At 33.1% G+C, this 26827-nt stretch overlaps 6 protein-coding genes across 6 annotated transcripts in view; 5 read left to right on the top strand and 1 right to left on the bottom strand.

Annotated features, from left to right (window-relative positions):
• On the top strand, positions 6968-10030 carry LOC104791145 (O-acyltransferase WSD1). Its single transcript, XM_010516960.1, has 7 exons — positions 6968-7272; positions 8053-8676; positions 8762-8828; positions 8934-9052; positions 9148-9357; positions 9468-9605; positions 9707-10030. The coding sequence occupies exons 1-7, from the start codon at positions 7051-7053 to the stop codon at positions 9869-9871; spliced, it is 1545 nt and encodes a 514-aa protein (XP_010515262.1). The 5' UTR covers positions 6968-7050; the 3' UTR covers positions 9872-10030.
• LOC104698990 (O-acyltransferase WSD1) lies at positions 10490-15782 on the top strand. Its single transcript, XM_019246343.1, is given in 7 exon segments — positions 10490-10723; positions 10897-11514; positions 11676-11742; positions 11831-11949; positions 12040-12249; positions 15418-15555; positions 15633-15782. Coding segments are annotated over 7 exon segments (1536 nt in total).
• Positions 17316-19636, top strand: LOC104791146 (O-acyltransferase WSD1). Its single transcript, XM_010516961.2, has 7 exons — positions 17316-17536; positions 17635-18246; positions 18465-18531; positions 18634-18731; positions 18801-19010; positions 19169-19306; positions 19384-19636. Exons 1-7 carry the CDS (start codon positions 17330-17332, stop codon positions 19621-19623), a joined length of 1572 nt encoding a protein of 523 aa, XP_010515263.1. The 5' UTR covers positions 17316-17329; the 3' UTR covers positions 19624-19636.
• LOC104791147 (protein ROOT INITIATION DEFECTIVE 3) lies at positions 19621-21919 on the bottom strand. The gene is made up of 8 exons (XM_010516962.1): positions 21673-21919; positions 21472-21585; positions 21255-21388; positions 21016-21163; positions 20664-20851; positions 20310-20437; positions 19983-20221; positions 19621-19893 (listed from the first exon to the last, which is right to left on the bottom strand). The coding sequence occupies exons 1-8, from the start codon at positions 21877-21879 to the stop codon at positions 19744-19746; spliced, it is 1308 nt and encodes a 435-aa protein (XP_010515264.1). The 5' UTR covers positions 21880-21919; the 3' UTR covers positions 19621-19743.
• LOC104791144 (pentatricopeptide repeat-containing protein At3g49170, chloroplastic) lies at positions 22069-24788 on the top strand. Its single transcript, XM_010516959.2, has 2 exons — positions 22069-24157; positions 24252-24788. The coding sequence occupies exons 1-2, from the start codon at positions 22087-22089 to the stop codon at positions 24734-24736; spliced, it is 2556 nt and encodes an 851-aa protein (XP_010515261.1). The 5' UTR covers positions 22069-22086; the 3' UTR covers positions 24737-24788.
• Positions 24873-26827, top strand: part of LOC104698989 (plastidial pyruvate kinase 4, chloroplastic) — a 2139-nt gene continuing 184 nt past the window's right edge. The window contains 6 exon segments of the mRNA XM_010414354.2: positions 24873-25079; positions 25439-25501; positions 25861-26006; positions 26008-26086; positions 26088-26242; positions 26345-26821. Of these exon segments, the coding sequence (XP_010412656.2) occupies positions 25439-25501; positions 25861-26006; positions 26008-26086; positions 26088-26242; positions 26345-26821 (920 nt within the window). The 5' untranslated portion in view covers positions 24873-25079.

The raw sequence follows: 26827 nt of genomic DNA, 5'->3' as shown, positions 1-26827 counted from the left end.
CCATATGGATTTTTTGAATCTCATTATTTAATACAAACCAAATGTGTTTATGAAGCACCAGATCAATGCCATGGAGGATGCCGACAGAAGGGTGGATCAAGTGTAATCATGACCCTCCAAAATCCAAAAAATTTCGGATGTGTGAAGTGGAAGATATGATGGTTTCGGATGGCTTATACGAAGTTCAAATGGAGTTTGATGCAGAAGATTCATGCTAGTATAGTATTTGCTATTTGAAGCTATAGTACTACACTTTTTTTTTTTTTTTGAACAAACTAGTACTACACTTTAAGAGGAACATAGACAACACTAAGCGAGATCAATATGTAGAATCTTGTTTGTACACAGTGACAACATCCTTTTTTCTAATGTAATTTAAATGAATGAGGTTAAATGTACTAACGTCAAAATAAATTTAAAGAAGCAGGACCGTGTCTACTAATGTTAAAAATTAAAAAGTATTCATGTTGTAGGTATTGTACATGAGTGCCAAAAAGGCCAGTTTGTTAGGGCATGTTTATAGAGAGATCAGTTTAGGATGTTCTTAGAGTATAAATATTGTAAAAATAATATAAGATCAGTAGTTAAGAACTTTTGTTAAAAAGTTAATTATTGGAAGAACATGTTTAAGATCTTAATATTTAATAATATAATATTCTTATAGAAATTCAAGAATGTTTAATAAATACATAGATTAATGTTTAATAAAAAATTTAAGAATGTTTAATACTATTTAATAATATAATGTTTATTAATATTCTTAAACATATTACAATTATAAAAATTTATAAAATAACATTTTAATTGCAAACTTATAAAACTTTTACTAAAATTCAAAATACAATGCCATATTTTTATGAAACAAAAAAAACATTGTAAATAAAATTAAAAAAAAAAAACAAACATATTACTTAATTAATTAAACAAGACAAACATTTTATTTAATTAATACATAGATTAATGTCCAAATTTATTCCATATATTCTCAACCAATACAAGAGAGACACGTCACACAAGATCAAGCCCAAGAACAGTTCTAGAATAAGATCAATAAGCCTGATCTTAAGTCCACTATTCAATTATTTTCATTTTTAAAGGGCCTAAGAACACCCCATCTCATATACCTATAAACATGGCTTTAATAGCCCATAAGAGGAAAAATTTATGAGTGTAGATTACTATAGAGTAAAGAACTACCAAAATGATCTTCTACATATTTACATCTGAAGCAACCCCTAACCAAATAAAATGTCTTCTAGAATAGCCACATCGTTAATGGAAGTGTATATTGGTAAACTGTAAATTGTGCGATACTGTTGCAAGTGTATTGTTTATCTTTACTTCCATAAGACGTTTACGTCTAACAAATTTTATAGAATGATTTAATTTGTTGCGATTTGTATTTTAAATATACTACTATGGTAAGAACATTCCAAATTTATAAATTTTGATTGACAGCCATAAAATTCCAAGTATAGACTTATCAACGCTGTTATATATGATGCTGTTTTTTATGCTTATTCAAAAATACTATAAATGAAAATTTTAGTACATAAGTTGATGCTTTGTCATCAATATCGAAACCCACCACCATGTTGTTTTGTGTTTTTTTTTGGCTCCTCACTTTATAGCGACCTAATTTCATAATCCATATTAAAAGATTAATCATATTATAGTTATTAGTTAAATGCCATTCCATATAAACCATGATCCGTCATACAGATCTAACCTTGCTTTTATTTTTCGATTACGAGTTCTCTCCATTAAGGATTTGGTCTTATATGTTGACATGGACATGTTACATTTAAATATGAATATAAGAAATACACTTCCATATAACCATGATAATTTCTATTGATCTAAATTTGGTTTTCCAAGACTACAATTTTTCCATTAAGGATTCGATCTAGTATTATATGTTGAGATAGACATGTTACATTTTTCTTTTTCATTTTTATTCTTATTTTGTTCTTCGTGCATGGCAGTCGAAGAAATGAATGTATTTATCTTCTTTTTGGATAAAAAGGATGAATGAATGCAGTAGTTCTTTTTCAATTCTTTTTTTATGTTCTTATACTACTTTATAACTTATGATTCGGGGTTAAGCAAACGAAAAGTAGTCATAGCTAGTCATCTTTTAATAAAACATAAAGTAGATGCTTTTAAAATAGAGTTGTAAACGATGCATGCATAGATTCGAATATAATTGAACTACCGAATAAATCAAACTTTCATTTATAAGGTCCATATACTTTTACCATGGCTTTATGCATGCATATATAAACATATCAACGGGATATGCACATAATAATAATATATCCAGCTATATATTATATTTAGATTTCGTTGTAATCCTATATTTTGTCATGTTGTATAATAGTACGTACCAATACATGTGGCTCTTTTTTTTTTGGTTAACATAATTAATACTAACAACGAAGGAAAGACATTATTGTAACGAACCAATGATAATAGTGATTGCGAAAATAATGATGATAGATGACATACCATGTGATTTGGTTGCGACGATATGAAAACATAACAACCTATATCTCACAACTTGTAACACACAAAGACAAAAGTAGTACTTTACAAAATGATTTGAGCCAGTAATATATTTTGATTCTTTCACCCAAAAATAGTATCAAATAGATGTCTTCAATGGATCAAAACTGAAGAACTTTTTTTTTTTTACCAACTTCCTTTATAAATTATAAAGTATGATCTACAAACATAATGTTTTGATGCTGTATCATTATATTAAAGCCAGTATTATACTTTCTCTTATATATAATATATATATATATATATAAGCTCAGAATAGATTTTCATGATCCACTAGACGATTGGTGTTGGATCGCTGGTGAGTGTGGCCTGTGGGCTAGGCGATTCGACCACTGTGGAGCAAACAAACCTCGTCCCAATTCTATACTCATGTCCGGTTCTTATCGCTTGGCTGCTGGCTAGTAGTGTTCCTTCTTGACATGGTCAAGAAGACCTTTTGAAAAGATTTTGAAAAAAAAAAAGGATTTGCGACTAGTCAGATGACTCGGATCAAATGATATATTTGCGATAATGAAGTGTAGAGTCATGTGTTAGGCCAAGATGTAATAAATAAATTGGCCTAAGTCTAGTTACGGACATTATCATGGGCTTACAATCACTCTCCACACAAGACTATGGGCTTAAAAATTAAATTGGCCTAACTCTAGTTCTGTCCGTACTACAAAACCAGCGACGTTTTATAATTTGGGGTTCATTGAGCAAGAGAAAAACTTTTGAGTAATTTTCTTCATTTGTTTTCATCTGCGACCAATCAAGACCCACTTACTTAAATCTAATATTTTCAAGAATGTTTTCAAGAATGACAGTAGACTAACCATTTCCAACTTTTAAATGGTGACGAGCCACTCGTTTACTTTTCTGATCTTCTTTATCCTCAACCGCTTTGTCCAATTACTATTTCTCAATGCTTAGCTAAACACCTTTTTGATTGGTATTCTAGTAAGATTACTAATTAAAGCCAATTTATCATGAACCAGAAACGAGTAGACAGCCATTTTAAAAAAATTGTTTTTAACATTGTGTTTATATATTTAAACTATAAAGTTTCATAATGTTAGGTGTTTAATTTTTGTACATATCGGTAAGATTCATTTTTGGTAATAACTACTACACTCGAACTTTTATTTTATTGATCTATAACTCTAGCTAGCTAGTATGCTTAACTTAGAAAAAATACAAAATTTAGCAAACAATATTGTGGAACCACTTTTTCAAAAACATCAAACCATTAATTTTGTTTAAAACAAAAGTAATGGTTGCATTGACAATTGGGTGGGTTTTGTTTAGATTTTTAGATTTTTGCTCTGTTTTAAGTTGTTGGGTTTTGCTCTGTTTAATTTCTTCTCATTTTGTATTGACAGAAAAAAAAAAAAAACACATATTCTTATTGTAATATGCTAATATGTAAACATAATACAAACAAAAAACATAGAGAACTAATTCAAACTGATATACAAGACAAGTTCGGAGTTCCACACATGTCAAGTCATACAAAATGAGAACGATAGACCATTTTGTCTGGTTCGTATTAGTCGGTCGACGTATGAATTGGGTAAAGAGTCGTAGAGATTTGAGAGACGCAAAAGAAAAAGCGAGATTGACTCCTGGTTTCAAGGGATGCAATGACATAAGAATATAATTGTCCATGAATATATCCATGTGCATGAATGTTCAAAAGTGGATTTGGCCAAAGTATACCAAAAATATGTCCATTGAAATCGCTACAATAAAGAATCATTAGAGGCAGTGCAAAATCACAAACCCAACAAAAAAACTTATCAAACGTCTAAAAAATTTTGCTGAGACGCTAAACTCCCATCAAGACATAATAGTAGATAATAGTACCCTAATTTAAGAAGTCAGTATTGTAGTTATATAGTTCCTAGATAAAACTACATATATAAATGTAAACTTTATAGTCTATAGATATAGGCATTGATTGGTAATACAAACAAACTAGAGAAATTCCTTTAAATACTACAAAAAAAAAAAAATTCCAAAAATACCACATTTTAGTTTTTTTTTCAAAAATATCACAAAAGTTTTTTTTTCCAAAATTACCACAAACACAAAAAAAAATTGATTTTTAAAGATGTAGAATTTTTTTTTTTAGGTTTGGGTTGACACATTTAGTTTTAGGGTATAGTTTTTAGGGGTAGAGTTTAGTATTTAGAATTTAGGAATTAGTTTTTAGTATTAGAAGTTTAATTCAATTATGTAGTATTTTTGGAAAAAATACATTTTAGTGATATTTTTGGGAAAAAAACTAAATTGTGGTATTTTTGCAATAAAAACCTATTTTAGTGGTATTTATGACAATTGCCCAACAAACTATTACAAGTTGTACAACTTTGAATTTTTACCAATCACAAAAACTTTACCAAAAACTTTATTAAAAGTTTTACTCTCAACTTTTTTATACAGATTTCATGTACAGTTCTTTATTACAGTTTTGCACTATTCCGTAAAAATTTACAGCTTCAGCTTATATGTTTTCTGTACAGCTTTGACTACGTTACCACGAGACCCATATATGGTTGTGAAATATGGCCAATATAATTATTATTGATTTGTGTTGTCGTCACGTCACTAACATCATGTCGTGTTAGACCATGGATTTATGTTGTTATTGTTCAAAAAAAAGGGATTTATCTGTTATTGTTTTAATTATATGTTCAGACACTCCCCCCCCCCCCCCNATCATACATGCGTGTGTATATTGTGGCCACTCGTATAAAGTTATTGTAACCTACTCGAATAAATTCATATCATATATTATAGAAACCGAAGACAGGATATTTTTAATTTAGTCAATTTTGTGGTCTTTTTTGTGTAACGGTCATATGTAGTCATATAGTTTTATTGATTTTGATATATGAAATATCTTGGAAAACTGAAAAAAAAAAATGTCGTACGCATAAAAAATTAGGAAACCTAATCCATTGCAGAAGAAAACAAGTTGTATTGCCTTTTAGAATATTTAAATTGTACTCTACTCCATTAATTATGGGAGTAATTCATAATTTAGTACTAGTAGTTAGGAATGTATGACCGTCAGCCAATCAGAACCACAATTCGTCGTCGACGTAGTCCCATTTTTTTTGTTCTTTGTATCTAAAAGCCTAAAAATCAACTCTCCTCCCCATCATGGAGAGTAAATGAGGTCAAACCATGTAATTTTAATTTTTTTAGGTTGAATAACGTAACTTACTTTGTACGTACTACATAAGTTTAACCATCTATTTTCTCGTGTCTTCATTAGTTCATTGTATTCCAAAGTTCGAAATGTCCATTGTTTTTGTTTTTGTTTTTGTTTAGAGGTTTACATATTGATGAATAATCAAGTTAAGATGTCTTGACTTGGGATGAAAATCAAGCCATGCGTATACCACTTACAAAATAGTAAGAACAAATTTTTACATTTAATTTTGTTTATGTGTTCGTGAAGTTTCATAACAGTATTCAAAATGTCCACTGTCCATTAAATTTCATTTAGATCACTTAGGGGGTGATATTGGTTTTTAATTCTCTGTTAAAATTATATGTTATTGGTTCTTTGATTTATAAATCCTAGTTAAAATCACCCTTTATTCACTTACTTTACAATTAATAACTTTACCACCACAGGTTCATTTTGTATTGCACTACATTCATCAAAATCTTTTAACTTTACCACCACAGGTTCATTTTGTATTGCACTACATTCATCAAAATCTTTTAACTTTACCACCACAGGTTCATTTTGTATTGCACTACATTCATCAAAATCTTTAATTTAGTTTTGAATATGTACATACTAAATTAAAAGATTCTTAAAGTCAAAAAATATTTTATGAATATCTTATACCAAAATTGATAAAATAGTCAGTATCTTTTTGTCCAAAAAAAAAAAGTCAGTATCTTTAAAAGTTAAGAAATTAATCCAAAATTAAACCCTATATATATAAATCAAATATCATAAACTCTCCCAGAATTTAATTATAAACCTCAAAAACTATGGACAAACATAAATTTTCAACATTTAAAAATTGAAATCTAAAAGTATGATTTTAAGAAACTTTTCTATTATTTGAAGTATAAAAATCCCAATAAAGTATACGGTATAACTTTTTTGGAAACCACAATAACCACATAAAATGAAATAGATTAGGTGTTATAGTAACTCTTAAATCATTCTAAACAACATAATTATAAAGACTTTGACATATATGATAATTAATATATAAATCATTATCAAATTTTTATTTTAGTAAAAAAATTGTCAATTATTATTTTATTTGATAAAGGAAACCCGGGTTAAGAAATTGTGGGTCCGAGTGTTACTAATTTATTCGGTTAGATTTAATTAATATCTCCGAAAGTTATATAAAAAGTAAGTGGTACACTACCATTGGTCATTGGAGGCTATATATTAAGAGACCGAATATTAAAAAAACAAAGAGAGAGAGAAAAAAAGAAGAAGAAGAAAGATTAGGCAGCAAAACTATGGAGATTAAGACACGACGAGAAACATCAGAGACAACCGTGAGGAAAGAGGAAGAAGAAGAGGAGCAACCGCTTAGTCCGACAGCGCGTATATTTCACGCCCCGGAGTTTAACTGTTACGTCATCGCTGTGATCGGACTCAAGAAAAAGATCGAGGCAGATGTGATCACCGAAGGGTTAAAGCAAACTTTGATTAGACATCCTCGTTTCTCCAGTAAATTGGTGAGTCCCCCCCCTAATCAGCTCGATCGTATGTTACTTTTTTATATATATGGTAATAATCAAATGGTTAAACTAAATATTTGTGTTGTATGTATAAAAGAAATAGATATAGATTTTTTGATGGTATCGACTTTTCTGGGTTTTGCGTGGTCGTCGAGAACTTGGACATAGTGTTTCTTTTGACCAATAATCTTCAGGGCACTTGTTTTTCTAATTTGGGTTTGTATATATATTTTTTTTGGTCTACACTTTATATTATCACATTGGAAAATTTTAAGAATTATGTAGAAACGTTTTTAAACAAAATAAAAATAATAATGTTGAAACATTCAGACACTAGTGGAATATTATTATTAGAATTAGACAATAGTACGAAAGAAATCCAAATTATCAGTGAAATATATTTGGTCAACAATGGATTTATAAGAAGTTTGGATGCATTCCGAAAATGGGAGAATAAGTTTCCTTTTTTATTGGTTATAACTTATAAGAAATTCTAGCAAAATATTAGTACAAATATATTTCCACCCAAATGATATTTAAGCATATTTCTTTAAAAGTATATTTCGATATATTAGCTTTTATGATAATGAAACGAGTGTGTACATACACAAATGTTTTTGCTCATGTGTAGATTACACTTTCTTATAAATATACGTATTTTTCTCTTTTAACCGACACTCGCAGTTCCCCTCGGAAGCTGTATATATTACTTTTGAGCTTATTACCATTTTTTTTTACTAACATTTAATATTGAATAATAATATAACCTATTTGAAGGTGAGCCATGGAAAGAAGAAACGACAAACACAAAGTTGGGTTCGGACAAACGTGGTCGTTAGCGATCACGTCGTAGTACCCGACATCGAAACGCAAAACACATTGAACGGTAACGCAAACGCAGATGCGTTTCTTGAGAGCTACGTCTCCAACCTCACGACGGTCCCTTTAGATATCTCGAAGCCATTATGGCAGCTTCACCTACTCGATTTAAAAACTTCGGACGCCGAAAACGTCGCTGTTTTGAAGTTTCATCACTCTTTAGGAGACGGTATGTCTCTCATGGCCCTTGTCCTCGCCTGTATGCGTAAAACATCAAACCCGGACGAGCTCCCGAGTCAACCGAACCAGAACCGGTCGTCTTCTACATCTTCCCGGTTAACAGCCGCTTCAAGGGGTGATTCCAGGTTCTTGTGGTTGGTTATGATTCTATGGTCGGCGCTTATGTTGGTTTGGAATACGGTTTGTGATGCTTTGGAGTTTATTGCTACGGCAATGTTCCTTAAGGACACTAAAACACCGATCAAAGGCGATTTCGGGTCAGGTAAGAGTAAACGGATGAGTATAGTCCATCGTACCGTTAGCTTAGAGGACATAAAGCTAATCAAGAATGCAATGAATATGGTAAGATTTTTTAGTTGTACTAATTTGTGTTTATTATCAACGGCTGATTTAAGTTTATATATATATTTTTTTTTTGGTTTAGTAGACTGTCAACGATGTTGTACTTGGAGTTACTCAGGCTGGTCTCTCGCAATACTTGGAGAAAAGATATGGTAATTAAATAAGTAAATTTATGTATGTGTGTGAGCGTTCTTGACATGCATATACATTTTCTCATGTTTTAAACAAGTGAAATTCAATAATCTTGTGATTAATAGGAGAAAAGAAGAAAGTAGGTAAAGATCAAGAATCTAAAAGTAATTCAAATGATATGCCTAAACTAATAAGGCTAAGATCAGCTCTACTTGTTAACTTAAGACCCACCACTGGAATCCAGGTAATTTCATATACCTTATTTATGGCTTCGTATTTGTTTCTTACGACGATTTGTATATTATTTGACAAAAATTGGTTTTTAAAAAAAAAAAACAGGATCTAGCCGATATGATGGCCAAGAAGTCTAATTGTAGATGGGGAAATTGGATCGGCTACATAGTCTTTCCGTTTTCAATCGGTTTACGCGATGATCCGTTAGAGCATCTCCGAAGTGCCAAAAGGATCATCGACCGGAAGAAAAATTCGTTCGAAGCTGCCCTAACGTTCATCGCCGGTAATTTCATTATCAAATCGTTTGGAGTTCAGGTTAGTATTGAATTACTTGATGGCAAGGCACCAAACCAAAATCTAACACACCATTAAATTATATTTGTCCTTATACTGTCCAATCTTATAAATTGAAATGAATATTATAGGTGGCAGCTAAGATAATAAACAGAGCATTGTCAAACACAACAATGTCGTTTTCAAATTTAATTGGCCCTATTGAAGAAATTAGCTTCTATGGACACCCCATCACTTACATGGCCCCAAGTGTGTATGGCCATCCCCATGTAAGTTCTTTTTTCTTTTAATAATGTATAGTATTAACATCTTTTCTTTGTTTGCATTACTGAACAAGATTTGACTATCTCATTATTGGTCTTTTGAATAGGCGTTGACGATACATTTCCAGAGTTACATGAACCAGATGACGATTTCTTTGACTGTAGATCCAACGGCCATAAGTGATCCTCATCGGCTACTTGACGATTGGGAGAAATCTTTACAAAGCATCAAAGATGCTGTTAAAGAAAGAGGCTCCGGCTCATTAGATTGAGTTTTAAAAGAAAATAGAATAAGAAACTATTCAAATAGATTTAAGGATGTGAGTACGTACCAATATGTACAATTGTAATTGTATTGATATGGGGGAATAACGTACAAGAAGACCCTATTGTAATATTATACAGAATCAACAAAGAAGTTCTTTTACAAGTTACAATTGTCTAAAATTTATTTATGTTATCAGCATTCTCTTATACATATCCAAGTTAAATCCGAACCAAATGAAATTATGACAAACCGACCAAACTCATGAAATAGAATTTGGATTTAATTTGAGACCTAATTTTCAATAACCGAATAAATTAAATATCAGATCTCTCAAACTGAACCGAGCCGGATTCCTAAACACTCACCCCCCCCCCCCCAANAACTTTCCAAACATGGGAAAATCTGTTCGTATAGTACTACTGGTTAATTGGATGTACGTAACATAACAAAAAAAGAAAAGGAATAATATAATTATGGAAAGTTTGACCTCAAACACAACATAAAAGGAAAGATTGCGAGCAAAATAATAATCGAATTTGAAAGTTTGCAAAGAAGAGAAAGTATTATTTAGTCGTCATTGAAAGAATTAGAGGAAGGAAAACAAATATCGAAACCAGAATCTATGGAGATCAGGTCTCGAAGACCACGACGGCATACGGTGGAGACAACAGTGGAAGAGGAAGAGGAGGAGGAGCAACCACTTAGCCCGGCAGCACGTCTATTTCACGCACCGGAGTTTAACTGCAATATTATATCGGTGATTGGTTTAAATAGAAAGATCGAGCCAGATGTGATTATCGAAGGAATTAAGCAAACTTTGATTAGACATCCTCGTTTCTCCAGCAAATTGGTGAGTGCTGCGCATTTTTTTACGGTGAAGTGTAACAATGTGGGTAAAATAAGTAACACTTTATATTCTAGCAAAAGGTATATTTTCAGGAATTAGCTGTTTATATTAAAATTTGACTTGATTCTACATTATTATTTTCGAAGATTATAACATTTTTGTCTAAATAAATCTTATTGAAGGTGAACTCTTGGAACAACAATAGACCGGAACAAAAATGGGTTCAGACAAACGTTGTGGTCGAGGATCACGTCATCATTCCCAAAATCGAAACGCAAAACATAAAGAACGCAAACGCAGACGCTTTTCTCGAGAGCTACCTCTCCGACCTCACTACGATCCATTTAGACACCTCCAAGCCATTATGGGAAGTTCATTTACTCGACTTGAAAACTTCTGACGCCGAAAACGTTGTCGTTTTTAAGATCCATCACTCGGTAGGGGACGGTATGTCTATGATGTCACTAGTACTCGCGTGTACACGTAAAACATCGGACCCCAATGAGCTCCCGAGTCTACCGTACCACAACCGGCTGTCTTCTGGATCATCTCCGATAAAAACCAGTTCAAGATGTTATTCCCGGTTATTTTGGCTAGTTCTGGTACTATGGTCGGCGGCTGTGTTGGTTTGGAATACAGTTTGTGATGCTTTGGAGTTTATTGCTACGACATAGTTCCTTAAGGACACTGAAACTCCAATAAAGGGCAATTTCCGGTTAAGTAAGAGCAAACAGATGTGTTTGGTTCATCGTACCGTAAGTCTTGACGACATAAAGCTAATCAAGAACGCCATGAATATGGTAAACTTTCTCCATACATTTGAACTTAGTAATTATATTGATTGTAAACTTTCTTATACGTTCTATATGAAATGTAAATTTTATAGTTATAATTTGAGAGATGTGACATATATGAAAATATTCCATTGATCTTGCTTCCATTGATTTTCCGGTTTGTGTAGACTGTCAACGATGCAGTACTTGGAGTATCTCAGGCTGGTCTCTCGAAGTATTTGAATAGAAGATACGGTAACATACCTATGAATTTTCTTTTAAGGATGAATAAACCTTACTAAAACATGAAAATTAAATACATATATATTAAAAAAATTATTAGGAGAGAAGACGAAAGCAGGGGAGCAAGAAGAATCTAAAAAGAATTCAAGTAATATGCCTAAAAAAATAAGGCTAAGGGCAGTTCTGCTTGTAAACATAAGACCGACTACTGGAATCCAGGCAAATTAATATTATTTATCTACAAGTTTAGATATACTGTATATAGATTGTAAAACTTCATTTATGTCTTTTATTTTTGATTAAAAACAGGATCTAGCCGATATTATGGCTAAAGGATCTAAGTGTAGATGGGGAAATTGGATCGTCTACATATTCTTTCCATTCTCCATTGCATTATGTCATGATCCGTTGAAACATCTCCTAGGAGTCAAGTCGATCATCGACCGGAAAAAGAACACGTTAGAAGCTGTTCTTACATTCGCGGTTGGGAATCTACTTATCAAATTGTTAGGAGTTCAGGTCAGTCTTATTAGATACTAGAAAGTTACCCACAAGATGTGTGGGTTATAAAATCAACTATTTTGTATGTAAAATAAAATTTTATTAAATTATATATGAAATGAACATGATATTATTTATATATGCCTTGAAAATAATTTAAATATATACATTTATAAGTTTATAATTATGAAGTGTGCATTTTAAAAGAAGGAAAATTTTCACAAATTGCATAAAAATAAGTTTTCGTTTTAAATTTAGCACATCATTTCTAAAATTTTAAAAATACTAAAATAGCATCGTGCTTTTAATCTTATACTCTAAATACTAAATCATCTCTCTTCAAAATTATACGCTAAATGTAAAATAGAAAATCAAACAAAAAAATATAGATAACCATCGGAAATGGTGTAAGTTTTTTTCGGCATAATGACAGATGTAGCAAGGGTTAAAGGAAAATAGACACGAAGTATGATGGGTAACTCAAACAATATACCAATGCAATATAAAAATTAGTCTTGCTTTTGTACAGGTTAATTTATACCAGTTTCAATGATTGACATATATCTATGATTAAAGTATTGAGATTACAATATGTACATATATATATATATATATATTAAATATTTACAATATGTCTCTGTAATGTTTTTCCGTGTAATGTGAAAGGATATTGTAAAGTTTGGGAAGTGATTCCAAAGAGGCATAAAGAAGTACGTGATCTTTTGACCATATATATATGCATTACACGGTAAAATTAGGCAAAGTAAAATATTTTTTTGTAATGGGGATAAAAAACTTTTAAAAACGAAAAACAAAGCAAATTTACGAAACATAAACTTAGAAATATATCGTAGTTGAAGAGAAGAGGACTTAAGAGAAAAATTTAAGAGACTTACAACTATAATATTGTGAGTGAATGTTTAAAGCCAAAGAGATTGTGCTTTAGGAGTCGAGCATTGGGCTCATCTTCATCACTAAAGACTTCCAACTATAGTTTGAAAGTAAAAAAACATATTACAAAACAATCCAAAAACTTTAAATCATGACTATCATAAAACATAATCCTTTGAAAGAGACTAATAAATATTGACAAGTTTCTGATTCCATAAAAAAAGAAAACATAGACATTGCTTTGTAAATGATTTCTTCAAATAGTCATCTATATATTAATATGTTAATCATCATACTGAAAGACATCATTCTTTTAAAAAAAATTCATAAGAAAAAATAAAATGAAATACCATGGGAAAAGAAAGATATATAATGCATGATCGTTTTTTTCATTATTAGTCATGTGAGCATTAGATCTTATATAATACACTAAACATTTTATGAAGTTTGTAAAGAATTATTGACACATTATTCTGAGTAAACACATTCATGGCAATAAATACAGTTATAAAGCATATTAATTGTAATTAATTTTATCATATGCATTATTGCAACATAAACAGTTTGAACAAAAGAAAACATCCACCTATAATGTCTTAAAGGTAATTGATTGAGCAAAGTAAATGTAACCTAAAGAAACTGAACAAATAAAATGTCTCAAATTAAAAAAATGTGTGTAGACAATTTTGTTTTAGATTACCAACAATGTGCCTTTTATTTCATTAAAATTGAAAAAAATGACACATGCTAAAAAAATAGAGTGGTGCCAAATGACAATTTCTCAAAACTCTAATTTATTATAGTTTAATATATAGTACATATTGACATGTGAAATCGATAAAAATAATTAATTAATAAATTTAGGTTGTGATAAAAAAATTATTGAAGAATTTATAAATCGGAAAAACAAAATAGAATAAATATATTCTTGTAAAATAGATTACCTTTTATTTAATAAAAATAACTATAGAGATTTTTGCTATGAAATGATACTAAATAAAAAACTAAAAATAATTAAAGAATTGGTAAACGAAGAGTAAAGAAATTTAAAGGAAAATTAGTGGGGAATTTACAAATTGTATAAATTAAAATAGATATCCTACTATATTAATTGGGAAGTACAAATATGAAACTAACCTTCAAATGTGTAAAAAATTACATTCAATTGCCATTAGAAAAAATTAATTAAGCTTAGTTAACTAATTAAATAAAGATAATTAATTAAAAAATAAAAAATGCTGACAGATCAAATATAAAAAAAATTAGAAAAAAATATATATATTTTCTCTCTCTAATAAATTATGGACGAAAAATTTAAAAAAATATAAACCAATCAGAATTTCAAAAACTAAGATTTTATATCCAAGTACACAATATAAATATTTTTAATAACTAAATTTCGAAGATTTTGTTAAGATTCAAATTATGATTCTCCTATCATCTTTATTTTATTTTATTTACAAATTGTTTGAAATTTTCATATAATACTTATGATTAGTAAAATGCAGAATTTTTTCTGCATATGTTGTGATTTGAATTTTTTTAAAATAAAGATATATTACTCAATCTAAAAAAAATGTGTGTGTTTTAATTTCCACATTAGCGGGTTGGTAAAACTAAATTTATATAGATGGTAAACTAATAATTTTTATTTGTTCACAATTATAATATTAAAACTACTACTTCATATTTCACAAAATAATGATGCAAATACAAGAAACAAACAATATAAAACTGTAATAAAATACTATAATATTCTAAAATGATTAGTATTCAAAAAGACTAATAAATTTACAGAACAATTAAAATAAATATTATCTCAAATAAAATAACTTTTAAAAAATATATAACAATAATTTTTATTATTATATTAGATTTTTTTTTTAAATGTTGACCCGTGCTTAAAACACGGGATATCTCCTAGTATTCTTGTTAAATGGATTACTTTTTTTTTTACCAAACTAAATTATATAGAGTATTGCTATGAAATAATACTAAATAATACAAACCCAAATTAATTAAAGATTTGGACCATTTGATAGAGGAAGATAAAAGAAATGAAGACTTTTCTAAGTAAATAAATTTAAATTTAAAGAATTAAACTTGAATTTAATGTAAAGTACACGTGTCGCAAAAATATAACACCAAATGTCGCACCGATAGGCAAAGATAGAAAAAACCTTGTCATATTATATAAGATTACTCTATATTTAGTTCAAAGATGAACCATAGTCATACACTCTAAGTTTCATTTACTGTCACAAAATAAAAATCCAATAATTTAAATGAATGCAGAGGGCAGCTCATATGACAAAAAGAACATTATCAAACACAACGATGGCGTTTTCAAATTTGGTCGGACCTATTGAAGAAGTTAGCCTCTATGGAAATACCGTCACGTACATTGCCCCAAGTGCTTATGGTCATCCACATGTAGATTTTGGTTTATCTGATTTTTTTCTTTTATTATCGTTTTGTCAAGATTTTACGATTTCATTGGTCTATATTAGGCGTTGACGATGCATTTTCAAAGTTATATGAACAAGATGACGATGTCTTTAACCGTCGATCCAACGGTTATCAGTGATCCTCATAGACTATGTGACGATTTGGAGGAATCGCTAAGAAGTATCAAAGCTGCTGTCCAAGATAGACAGTAAATTGAGCTATTGTACGTATGTTTGATTTATAGAAAAACTCAAAGCGTAAAACATGAAATAAGACAAAAGAAACTATTAAAAATAAGGTTAAAGGGCATTTACCAATATGTATAACTTTGATTGAATTGATACCTTGATGGCTTGATTGTTTTCATCTTCTATTTTCATTCTCATTGATGTGGTTTTCAACTCAATAAAGTCTTGCAGCACCTTTTGATCTAATCGATCTAGTGCTTAATATATTGAACCTCAAGGAGCAAAGACTAACACATTAGGAATGTACACATTCACTTAATCTAAGCTTAATAAGAAGGTTTTTGATTTTTAAACTTGACTAACGAAACAAGACAAATCAAGGTAAAATAAAGCAAAAGACTAACAAGATTCAAGATCAAACAAAGCTGAAAATAAGAATTCAAAAGATGGACTTAAAACACTCCTTTCTTGATGATCCTTCTCGAAGAACCTAAGAAACAACAATTTGATACGAATACAACCTAAAATAATCTAAAATGTTGTGATTATGCAAGAAAGTAAGAACAAAACAAGCTTTAAAACAACAAAAACATAAAATATCAATCATCTTTGACTGTACATATTTTTTGGTTATTTGGATTTAAAAAGTAGTTTGTACAAATAGCATATATCCAAAAGTACCTTTATCCAAGAAAAAGAAAATGTAAGAACTTTAATTCAAGATGTGGAGAAGTCTTGTACACTATTGAAATATCTCTATAAATGAGGAATTATTTGTTCTCCCAGATTATGTCTGATAGAAATAATTATTAGTGTTAACAATTCCATATAAAACAATATTCTATGAAAATAAAGTGTTGCATTGCCATGCTTGAATTTGAAGATCTTATATCAAAACAAACTATAGACAAAAATATGAAGAATGAACGAGAACAACCAGAAATAGCTGTTATTTCTTGTGTAAAGGATTTACTTAGTTATCCCCATCTGTCACATGTTTCTTTTCGATCAAATACACATGTCACATGTTTTCATATTTGACTTTTCGATCAAAGTAGAAATACTTATGCAATGTACATGTCGTGATTTGAAAGCTAAATGCATTAGTTTAAGAAACTAAGTTAAAGGTGTGTATATCACCTTTAAGCATGTATATTTTATCATTTGTGGCAACTAATGTGTGTGTATAACTTCTTTAGGCATGTATATTTTTGGCAACTATTCGAATTAATATTTTTCTTAAACAAAAAACGTCTTTTAAAAAAAGTAAAACTCTCAGGTCTCAGCACTAAAACACAAGCACAATTATATGCAAATATCTTCTTGGGTCTATTTTTATATAACATACACCCAATATATTTGTTAATTTAATTTTAACGTGACTAAGAAGTAAACAATAACGTACTTTTTAATACTATAAAGCAATATAGAGTAAGTTCAAATTTTCCATATTATACACTGATACACGTAACTACGTAAGTAATAGCACCGCACAAGCATGGAGGCTATAAAAAGCTTGAGACATGGAAACAAGAGTGTTGAGAGTGAAAAGAAAAGTCCAACAGCAAATTATGGAGATTAAGACACGACGAAACATATTAGAGGACGACAAGGAAGATGAGCAACCACTTAGCCCGGCGGCGCGTCTGTTTCACTCGCCGGAGTTTAACTGCAACATTATATCGGTGATTGGTATTAAGAGTAAGATGGATCCAGATGTGATTATGAGAGGGTTTAAGCAGACTTTTATCAGGCATCCTCGTTTTTCAAGTAAATTAGTAAGTCAACAAAAGTCAAAGCAAATTTTTTTTTTTGTGCAACTACAATGTGTCAATGTCTCATATTAACAACTAAAATTTACTAAATTACTTGAAAGGTGAGCGATGGAGACAATGGACTAAACCAAAGATGGGTTCGGACAAACGTGGTCGTGGAGGATCACGTCATCGTACCCGAAATCAAACCACAAAACATAGAGAACACAGACGCATTTCTCGAAGATTACGTTTCTGACCTCATGAAGATCCCCTTGGACACCTCGAGACCGTTATGGGAGCTTCACATACTCGACTTAAAAACCTCAGACGCTGAAAACGTAGCCGTTTTCAAGATCCATCACTCAGTCGGTGATGGCATGTCAATCATGTCTCTCGTCCTGGCTTGTATGCGTAAAACATCAAATCCCGATGAGCTTCCGAGTCTACCGTACCAGAAACGATCGTCGTCATCAGGGTCATCCCTGTTAACAACCGGTTCAAGAGGTGACTCCCGGTTGTTATGGCTTGTTAAGCTACTTTGGATGGCGGTTATCTTGGGTTTAAACACGTTTTGTGATGCTTTGGACTTTCTTTTAACGATGTTGTTCGTTAAGGACACGGAGACACCCATCAAAGGTGACTTCAGGTCAAGCAAGAGTAAACAGCTGCGTTTGGTTCATCGTACCGTAAGCCTCGACGATATAAAGCTAATTAAAAACGCCATGGATATGGTAAGATTGCTCCTTAGATTCTCTTAGTTTACATATGAATTGTTTTTTTTATATACTATCATTAACTCATTACCATGCATAAAATTCTTGTTACTTGTTAGTTGTATATAAAAAACATAAATATAGTTTTGGATTTTGAAAGCCTATATCGAATGCTCAAAACTAAATAGTTAAAACATAAAACGTTAGGAGTATCTTATAAATTTTGGTTTTGATAGACAATCAACGATGTTGTACTTGGAGTAACCCAAGCTAGTTTCTCGCGATACCTGGAGAGAAGATACGGTAATTAAAATTATAGACTCTCATATTTTCTTATATATATGTTAACGAATGTTTTATATTATTAACGTATAAAACTCAATGATCTCACGAAAAAACTAATAGGAGAAAAAGAAACTAAACGGAAGCCAAAGAATCTTCTCAAAAGAATAAGACTAAGATCAGCTTTGCTTGTAAACTTAAGACCCACAACTGGAATCCAGGTAAATTCATATAACTAGCTCACTAACTTATCTGGTGAATTTGAATTGAAAATTTTCGATTTAAAACAGGATCTAGCCGATATGATGGAGACAGGTTCTAAATGTTGGTGGGGAAATCGGTTTGGCTACGTAGTCTTTCCGTTTTCTATCGCATTACGCAATGACCCGCTGGAACATCTCAGAATAGCCCACAAGACCATCAACCGGAAGAAAAACTCGTTTGGGGCAATGCTAACATACGTCTTTTGTAGAATTATTGTTAAATCTCTTGGAATTGAGGTCATTTTTAAATAAGAACTAACACATCCTATGATGTTATTTTCATCAAATAAGAACTAAGTTACATATTGTCATTTTCATTAAAATTAAAAGCAATACGAAACTTTGTTTAGTTAGTTGACTAACCAGTTTGGTTATGGTTATTGATTGATTTGCAGGTGGCGGCTACTATAATTAACAGATTGATGTCAAACACAACGATGACATTTTCGAACATGGTGGGTCCCGTTGAAGAAGTTAGCTTCTATGGACATCCCATCACTTACATAGCCTCAAGTGCTTATGGTCATCCCCATGTAAGTTAATATACACTACTAATATAAATCTTTGTTTTGTTCAATTTTGTCTCCTTGAGTTTTTGATTCTTTTCTAGGCGTTGACGTTACATTGTCAAAGTTATATGAATAAGATGACAATTACACTACTCGTAGATCCAACAGTTATAAATGATCCTCATCGACTCTGTGACGACTGGGAGGAATCTCTCCGAAGCATTAAAGCTGCTGTCCACAAAAGAGGGTCACTCCGTTTGTGGGATTATCTCAGGCTTCTCAGCGATCGAGTAGCTTGGCTACTTTACAAAATGGCTGGTACAATTTACAAAATGCTGTGATGCTAAATTTGGGTTCTTCATGATATAATCTTCAGTTACGCGTTCATATGCCATTCCACAAAATATATCTCTCAATGTAATACCAAAAATGTGTAGAAACAACAATAAAAAAAAGCTTTTTCAATTGGAACCACCGATTTGTTCTTCTTCCATAACCACCTGAAGCAAATTCTCGTAATTCTTCTGCCATTGATCGTTCATCTGCAAAGATCTTTTGTATTCAAGTTTCAGTCTTTCCATTTCGATCTCCGTTGCTGCAGAGCCTTGTTGCTGAAACAACACAAACAGAGAAAATTGCGGATCATTTTGCCAAGAAAACAAATAGACCTGTTTACCTAGAAAACAGAGGAAACACAAACCTGAAGTTCGTTAACTTGCTCGTCAATAAGGTCAGCACTGAGGAAAGAAGAGTAAACAGGAACATCAGAATATGGTGGCGGATCAATGGTAACGATACCATCCATAGTATCTTCTCCTGATCTTTCATATTTTTCCAGAGGCGGTGGGATCAAAGACCCACGTCTTTTCCAGGAAGATTGTGCTTTGCTGGAATTAGCAACAATCGTTTTTCTAACAACTTGAATATTGTTCACAGGATCTGTAAGATAAAAAGTTTATTAAATAAGAAAGGGTTAATTGAATGTAGAAGTAAAACACAGACAGAAGAAAATGCTAAACAAACATACTTTTCCCAAGGTTGAAAGTACGAACAGGGCGACGTGATTTGGGATCCCAAACACAAACCACACCACTTTCTGATCCAGATATTAAAAGGTTTCCGTCTGCGCAATATGCTAAGCAAGTAACAGCTTTGCTGTTCAGAGAAAAATTATTGTTCAATAGAGATTTAATTAGACCATCAAACAGTCATAGTAGACAAATAGATTATAAATAAGCTAAATGTTGTTAATTTGTTAATTTAAGTCCACTAGGCGAATTCATTATCCGCAAAAAATAAGGATTTGGAAGATGTTAGAAAAAGGTGCACAATTGTGATTAGGATTGTTGACTACGATTGTAATATAGGGAACTAGAAGTACCTCTGTTCGGATACTGAACCAAGAACTTGTGTCCCATATTCACTTGTGGCATTAATAGCACCGATATAGATCTTGCTGTCTCTGGCACCAGCATAGAACACAGACCCGCAAGGGTCCAATGCGACTGAATTGATGGCTGAAGGAAAAATGATATTTTTCAACAATTCCCCTTTTGACAGACTCCAAACCTATGGGTTTAGAAATCCAACCAATGTCATGAAAGAAAAATCTATATCAGGGTTCTATAATCTGCAACAACATAGGTTTGTCTACCTTCTAACGCTAAGTATTTACACGAGCTAAAGTTCAATGCAGTTGACAAATGCATAAGATTAGTAATCCAACTAAGTACCTTGCAAGTCCGATCTTCTGAAGAAGAAATTATCATAGCATTGGAGCCTCCATAGTCTATGACAATGTCAGTTATAGACATTGTATGCTCATTAAAATTGTGTTCATAAAGAGTGTTCCCATGCTGCCTCTGGAAATCATCAAATAACCTAACTAACCACAAAGAGCAAAGAAATAAGTATAGAAAAGCAATGCCTTGCAAAACCAAGCATGAGAGAATACACAAAGTTTTTTTTTAACCTTAAAAGAGACCAAACTCTAACAGTTCCATCTTGAGATCCTGAAACTAACAAAGAATCATCTCCAGAGAACACCAAGCATGTTACTGCACGATAATGACCATGCCACTTCTTAAGCAACCTCCCAGTCGCAACCTAATTTTCACCAATTGAAACAAACTTAGCCATTGAACTTATATTAAGCTTAAAACCACACGGAAGTTGTGAAACCTTTTTACCTCCCAAAGATAAATATCTCCAGAGGTTCCACCACCAACTAAGTAAGTTCCTTCATTGTTTGCTGTAAGTGCCTTTATTGATTCAACTGGGAAGCTCTTCACTTCAACTTGAGGCTACAAAATCAAACAAAGTTTTAAACTTTCAATCTCAAAGAGAACAAAAAAGAACAGTGATTGAGAAGTGAGAGTGGCTGAAGAAACCTTATTCCAAGACCAGTAAAAAATCGAGCCAGAAGAAGCAGATTCTTTACGGAGCTGAGAGGCGGCGAGGAATTTCTCGCCGACGGCGGTGAGACCATGCGCCGGAGAAGCACACGGTTTGAACTGAAGCAGTTTGTTCCCGGTTTTGAGATCCCAGCTTCCAATTTCACTGTCGACCGACGATGAAGCGATTACACTAATCTCCATAGCTCAGAGAAAAAGACGAAACTGATTCCAAAGTCTGAGGTTTTTGTGATATCTATAAATTAGGGTTTATGAAAATTTGTATGTAACTAAATAAATTAAATAGTTTTGTGTCGTATTCGTAATTATTGTAAACTTAAGGGGCTATAATGTAAATTTTGGATAATTAACGTTTTATGGGATACGTCACGGTAACGGACCGGAGAAACAATGGCGATGATAAGCTTTTCGTTACCATCTACCGCCAAACTTCCGGTTAAATCTCAGCCGTCCGTTTCAAATCGGATCAACGTCGCCGACCGTTTGATCCTCCGTCATCTCAATGCCGGAGATCTTCGTGGAGCGGTTTCAGCTCTTGATCTCATGGCTTGTGACGGGATTCGTCCCACCGACTCTGTCACTTTCTCGTCACTCCTCAAATATTGTATCCGAGCACGCGATTTTCGCCTCGGGAAGCTCGTTCACGCGCGGATGATGGAGTTTGAAATCGAGCCTGACTCGGTTCTATACAATTCGTTGATCAGCCTGTATTCGAAATCTGGAGATTCGGAGAAAGCCGAGGATGTGTTTGTGACTATGGGGAGATTTGGTAACCGAGACGTTGTTTCGTGGAGTGCGATGATGGCTTGTTTCGGTAACAACGGTAGAGAGTTAGATGCGATTAAGCTTTTTGTTGAGTTTTTGGAGTTGGGTTTGGTGCCTAATGATTACTGTTACACTGCGGTGATACGAGCTTGTTCGAATTCGGGATTTGTTGGAGTTGGGAGAGCGATTCTAGGGTTTTTGATGAAGACTGGGCATTTTGAATTCGATGTTTGTGTTGGTTGTTCTTTGATTGACATGTTTGTGAAAGGGGAGAATAGTCTTGAGAATGCGTATAAGGTGTTTGATAAAATGTCTGAACTAAATGTTGTTACTTGGACTTTGATGATTACTAGGTGTATGCAGATGGGGTTTCCTAGGGAAGCGGTTAGGTTTTTCTTAGACATGGTTTTAAGCGGATTTGAATCAGATAAGTTCACACTAAGCTCTGTGTTTTCGGCGTGTGCTGAGTTGGAGAATCTGTCTTTGGGAAAGCAGTTGCATTCTTGGGCTATTAGATCGGGACTTGCGGATGATGTTGAGTGTAGTTTAGTTGATATGTATGCGAAATGTTCTGCGAACAGTTCGGTAGATGACTGCAGGAAGGTGTTTGATAGAATGCAGGATCATAGTGTTATGTCGTGGACGGCATTGATTACAGGTTATATGCAGAACTGTAATCTTGCTTCAGAGGCTATTAATCTCTTTTGTGAAATGATAACACAGGGTCATGTTGAGCCAAATCATTTCACTTTCTCAAGCGCATTTAAGGCGTGTGGAAATCTTTTGGATCCACGGGTTGGTAAACAGGTTCTTGGTCATGCTTTCAAAAGAGGACTTGCTACGAATAGTAGTGTTGCGAACACGGTTATTAGCATGTTTGTTAAATCTGACAGGATGGAAGATGCTCGGAAAGCTTTTGAATCTCTATCTGAGAAGAACTTGGTCTCATATAACACTTTTCTTGACGGGACCTGCAGGAACTTGGATTTTGAGCAAGCTTTTGAGCTTTTAAGTGAGATCACTGAGAGAGAATTAGGTGTTAGCGCTTTCACATTTGCTAGTTTGTTGAGTGGAGTTGCAAGTGTTGGTTCAATAAGAAAAGGCGAGCAAATCCATTCTCAGGTGCTTAAACTAGGGCTGGCGTGCAATCAACCCGTCTGCAACGCTTTGATATCTATGTATTCCAAATGCGGAAGCATTGACACAGCTTCCCAAGTCTTCAGTCTAATGGAAGATCGTAATGTGATCTCGTGGACTTCAATGATCACAGGTTTCGCTAAACATGGATTCGCTGAAAGAGTACTCAAAACATTTAACCAAATGACGGAAGAAGGGGTGAAGCCAAACGAGGTCACTTACGTTGCAATATTATCCGCATGTAGCCATGTTGGTTTGGTCTCTGAAGGATGGAGACATTTCAAATCAATGTATCAAGACCACAATATCAAACCTAAGGTGGAGCACTATGCTTGTATGGTTGATCTTCTATGTCGAGCCGGGCTTCTCACGGACGCATTTGAGTTCATTAACACAATGCCCTTCCAATCAGATGTTTTAGTGTGGCGTACGTTTCTTGGAGCTTGTAGAGTTCACAGTAACACAGAACTTGGAAAGATGGCTGCGAGGAAGATCTTAGAGCTTGACCCAAATGAGCCTGCAGCTTATATACAGCTCTCAAACATATACGCTAGTGCAGGTATCTATATAATTCAAACAAAAACTGATATAACTCTTTTGTCTACCAATTAAACTTGCGTGAAAGTGAAACTTTCTTGAATGGTTTGATGTAGGGAAATGGGAAGAATCTACGGAGATGAGGAAGAAGATGAAAGAGAGAAACTTGGTTAAAGAAGGAGGTTGCAGTTGGATAGAAGTGGGAGATAAGGTTCATAAGTTCTACGTAGGCGATACATCCCACCCGAATGCTCACCAAATATATGATGAACTGGACCGGCTAATTACAGAAATAAAACGCTGCGGATATGTTCCTGATACGGATCTTGTTCTTCACAAGCTAGAGGAAGATGATGATGATGAGGGAAAAAAGGAGAGGTTGCTGTATCAGCACAGCGAGAAAATTGCGGTTGCATTTGGGCTTATTAGCACGGTGAAATCAAGACCGGTTAGGGTGTTCAAGAACTTACGGGTCTGCGGAGATTGCCATAACGCGATGAAATATATATCGTCGGTCTCTGGTAGAGAGATTGTGTTGAGAGATTTGAATCGTTTTCATCATTTCAAAGGTGGGAAATGTTCTTGTAATGATTATTGGTAAGCTTGAGATTTTTTGAAAATAACTATTGGTTTGGTTAAACCGGTCTTACATAGCTTTCATTTGTTATTCAAACCGGTCTTGTCTGAATAATGGAATAAGTTAAACGAAAACGACATCGTTTATGAATGGACCTTTCAGCATCCGTCCGTGTTACTAGGTTCCAGAAGATGAATCTGGGGCACGCGCTCGCCACACTCCCTCTTTATCCTTAACCACACTTTTTTTTTTTTTTCTCCTTCATCATTCTTGTTCTGAGTTGAAAATTCTGAGTTGTCTTCTTCATTCTACATTTCTTCTCCCCCAAGACGATCGCAAATACATTATCTGAACACCATAACAAAAGGTATTTTCTCTTGCACTCGTGTTCTTGTCCTCACGATATGAGAGTTTCGGTGGATTTTGTTTTATATTTCCTTTGAGAAATTATCTCAATTACACTTATTTTGCTTTCGATATGATTATGAATAAATACATGATTTGTTTCCTGGATTTTGATTTGTTCTATGCTTATTTGTTCACGAACTTGATTTTTTTTTTCTTCGTTTCTTGCCTCAGTGGTTATGCCTAGGTTAATTTTAATCTCTAGTATATATCTGATCCTGTGTCAACCAATTAAACATTGTAGCATTAGCTTTCTTTGCCAATTGACCACAATCTCTTCTTATAATTGATTACTTTAATCTTCACTCATCATGGGAACAGATGGCTTTATATACGAGTTCTGCTACCTCACTCAGAAATCTCTGCACAGTACATAACAACAATGTGAGTACATGTATCTTTCTTTCCAGTTACAACTAGCCAAGCTCATAATTTGAACTGTCCAAGAGATGATATTGAGCATATGTCTCTTTTGTCTCCTCTAGCTTTTCATTATTGTTGGGACATTATGGGTTGTGTTATTGTTTTCTAGATACGTATTAGGAACGTTTCCTTTTTCTTTTTTTAGAATTTTCTATTTTATTGATATAGAAAAAACTGTTTAGGGTTTCTATTTCTCTGTTTTCCTTTTTGTCCTAGGGTGTTGTTTGCTTCTACGTTTTATATATAGAGAGGAGGAAGATGCAAGTCTTGTTACGTTATTTGTTTCTTCTCATAGAGGGTTTTTGGGTTTTGTTTCTCAGGTGATCCAATTAGTTGATATGGTGGGAATTGATTCAAGCCACTTGTTGAGAGGCAAGATCCTTTGCTTCTCCAGCAGGTCTCTCATGAACAACCAGCATAGGACTACTACTAGTTCATTATCACTTAACCAGATGAAATTTCGTGTTCCGAGTTTTGACTTTCCAGAGTCTTAAAGTTGATAATACCTCTACAGAATGTACCTGGAGTTTTGACTTTCCAGAGTCTTAAAGTTGAGCTTTCTCATCTCGAGTCAGAAGCACACCTCTCTGGAATCAATGGGGACAATAATGTGGCTTGTGTTATCGATAAACTGAATGCTCTCCAGTCACATCTACTAGCAGCAGAGAAGTGGAATGCTTCCCAACTTCATTTATGTGACAGGTCTAGATCTATAGAAATTTTAACCATATTCTGTAAATTCATCTGCAATTATTAATTCTTCGGTTTTGCCATTGCCTAACTTCCTAATATCATCTATTGCAGGAAATATCTGGAATGTGCAACAAACTTAGTTCATTATATGGCTTTGAGGTCCCTGGACATTGAGCAGCTCAACAGCCATCTAGCTTCTCTTGGTCTGTCAAGTTTAGACAACAACAATCTGGATGTTCTCGCCAGCCTTAACACTTCTATTAATCTGCTGATGAACTCTTCGTACAATGATCAAAACGCTGTGACAGAGTCTTGGACTAAAGCATATCCCAAGAGCAAAAGTAATAAGAAGAATGATAAAGGGAAGGTATCATCATACAAAGAGTCATTACTGGGTAAGCTTCGTGAGGGAAGAAGTACTCATATCATGGTAACTGTTGGTGAAGAAGCTACTTTAAGTGAAACATTTATAACCGATATTGTTAAAGCTGGCAATTCTATTATACGTATAAACTGTGCACATGGAGATCCAAGCATTTGGGGTGAGATCATCAAAAGAGTTAGAAGAGCTTCTCAGATGCTAGAGATGCCATG

Source organism: Camelina sativa, chromosome 6, assembly GCF_000633955.1.
Source record: "Camelina sativa cultivar DH55 chromosome 6, Cs, whole genome shotgun sequence".
Classification (NCBI taxonomy): domain Eukaryota; kingdom Viridiplantae; phylum Streptophyta; class Magnoliopsida; order Brassicales; family Brassicaceae; genus Camelina; species Camelina sativa.
The sequence above is the reverse complement of the archived record's forward strand: the minus strand, read 5'-3'. Positions and strand labels throughout refer to the sequence as shown.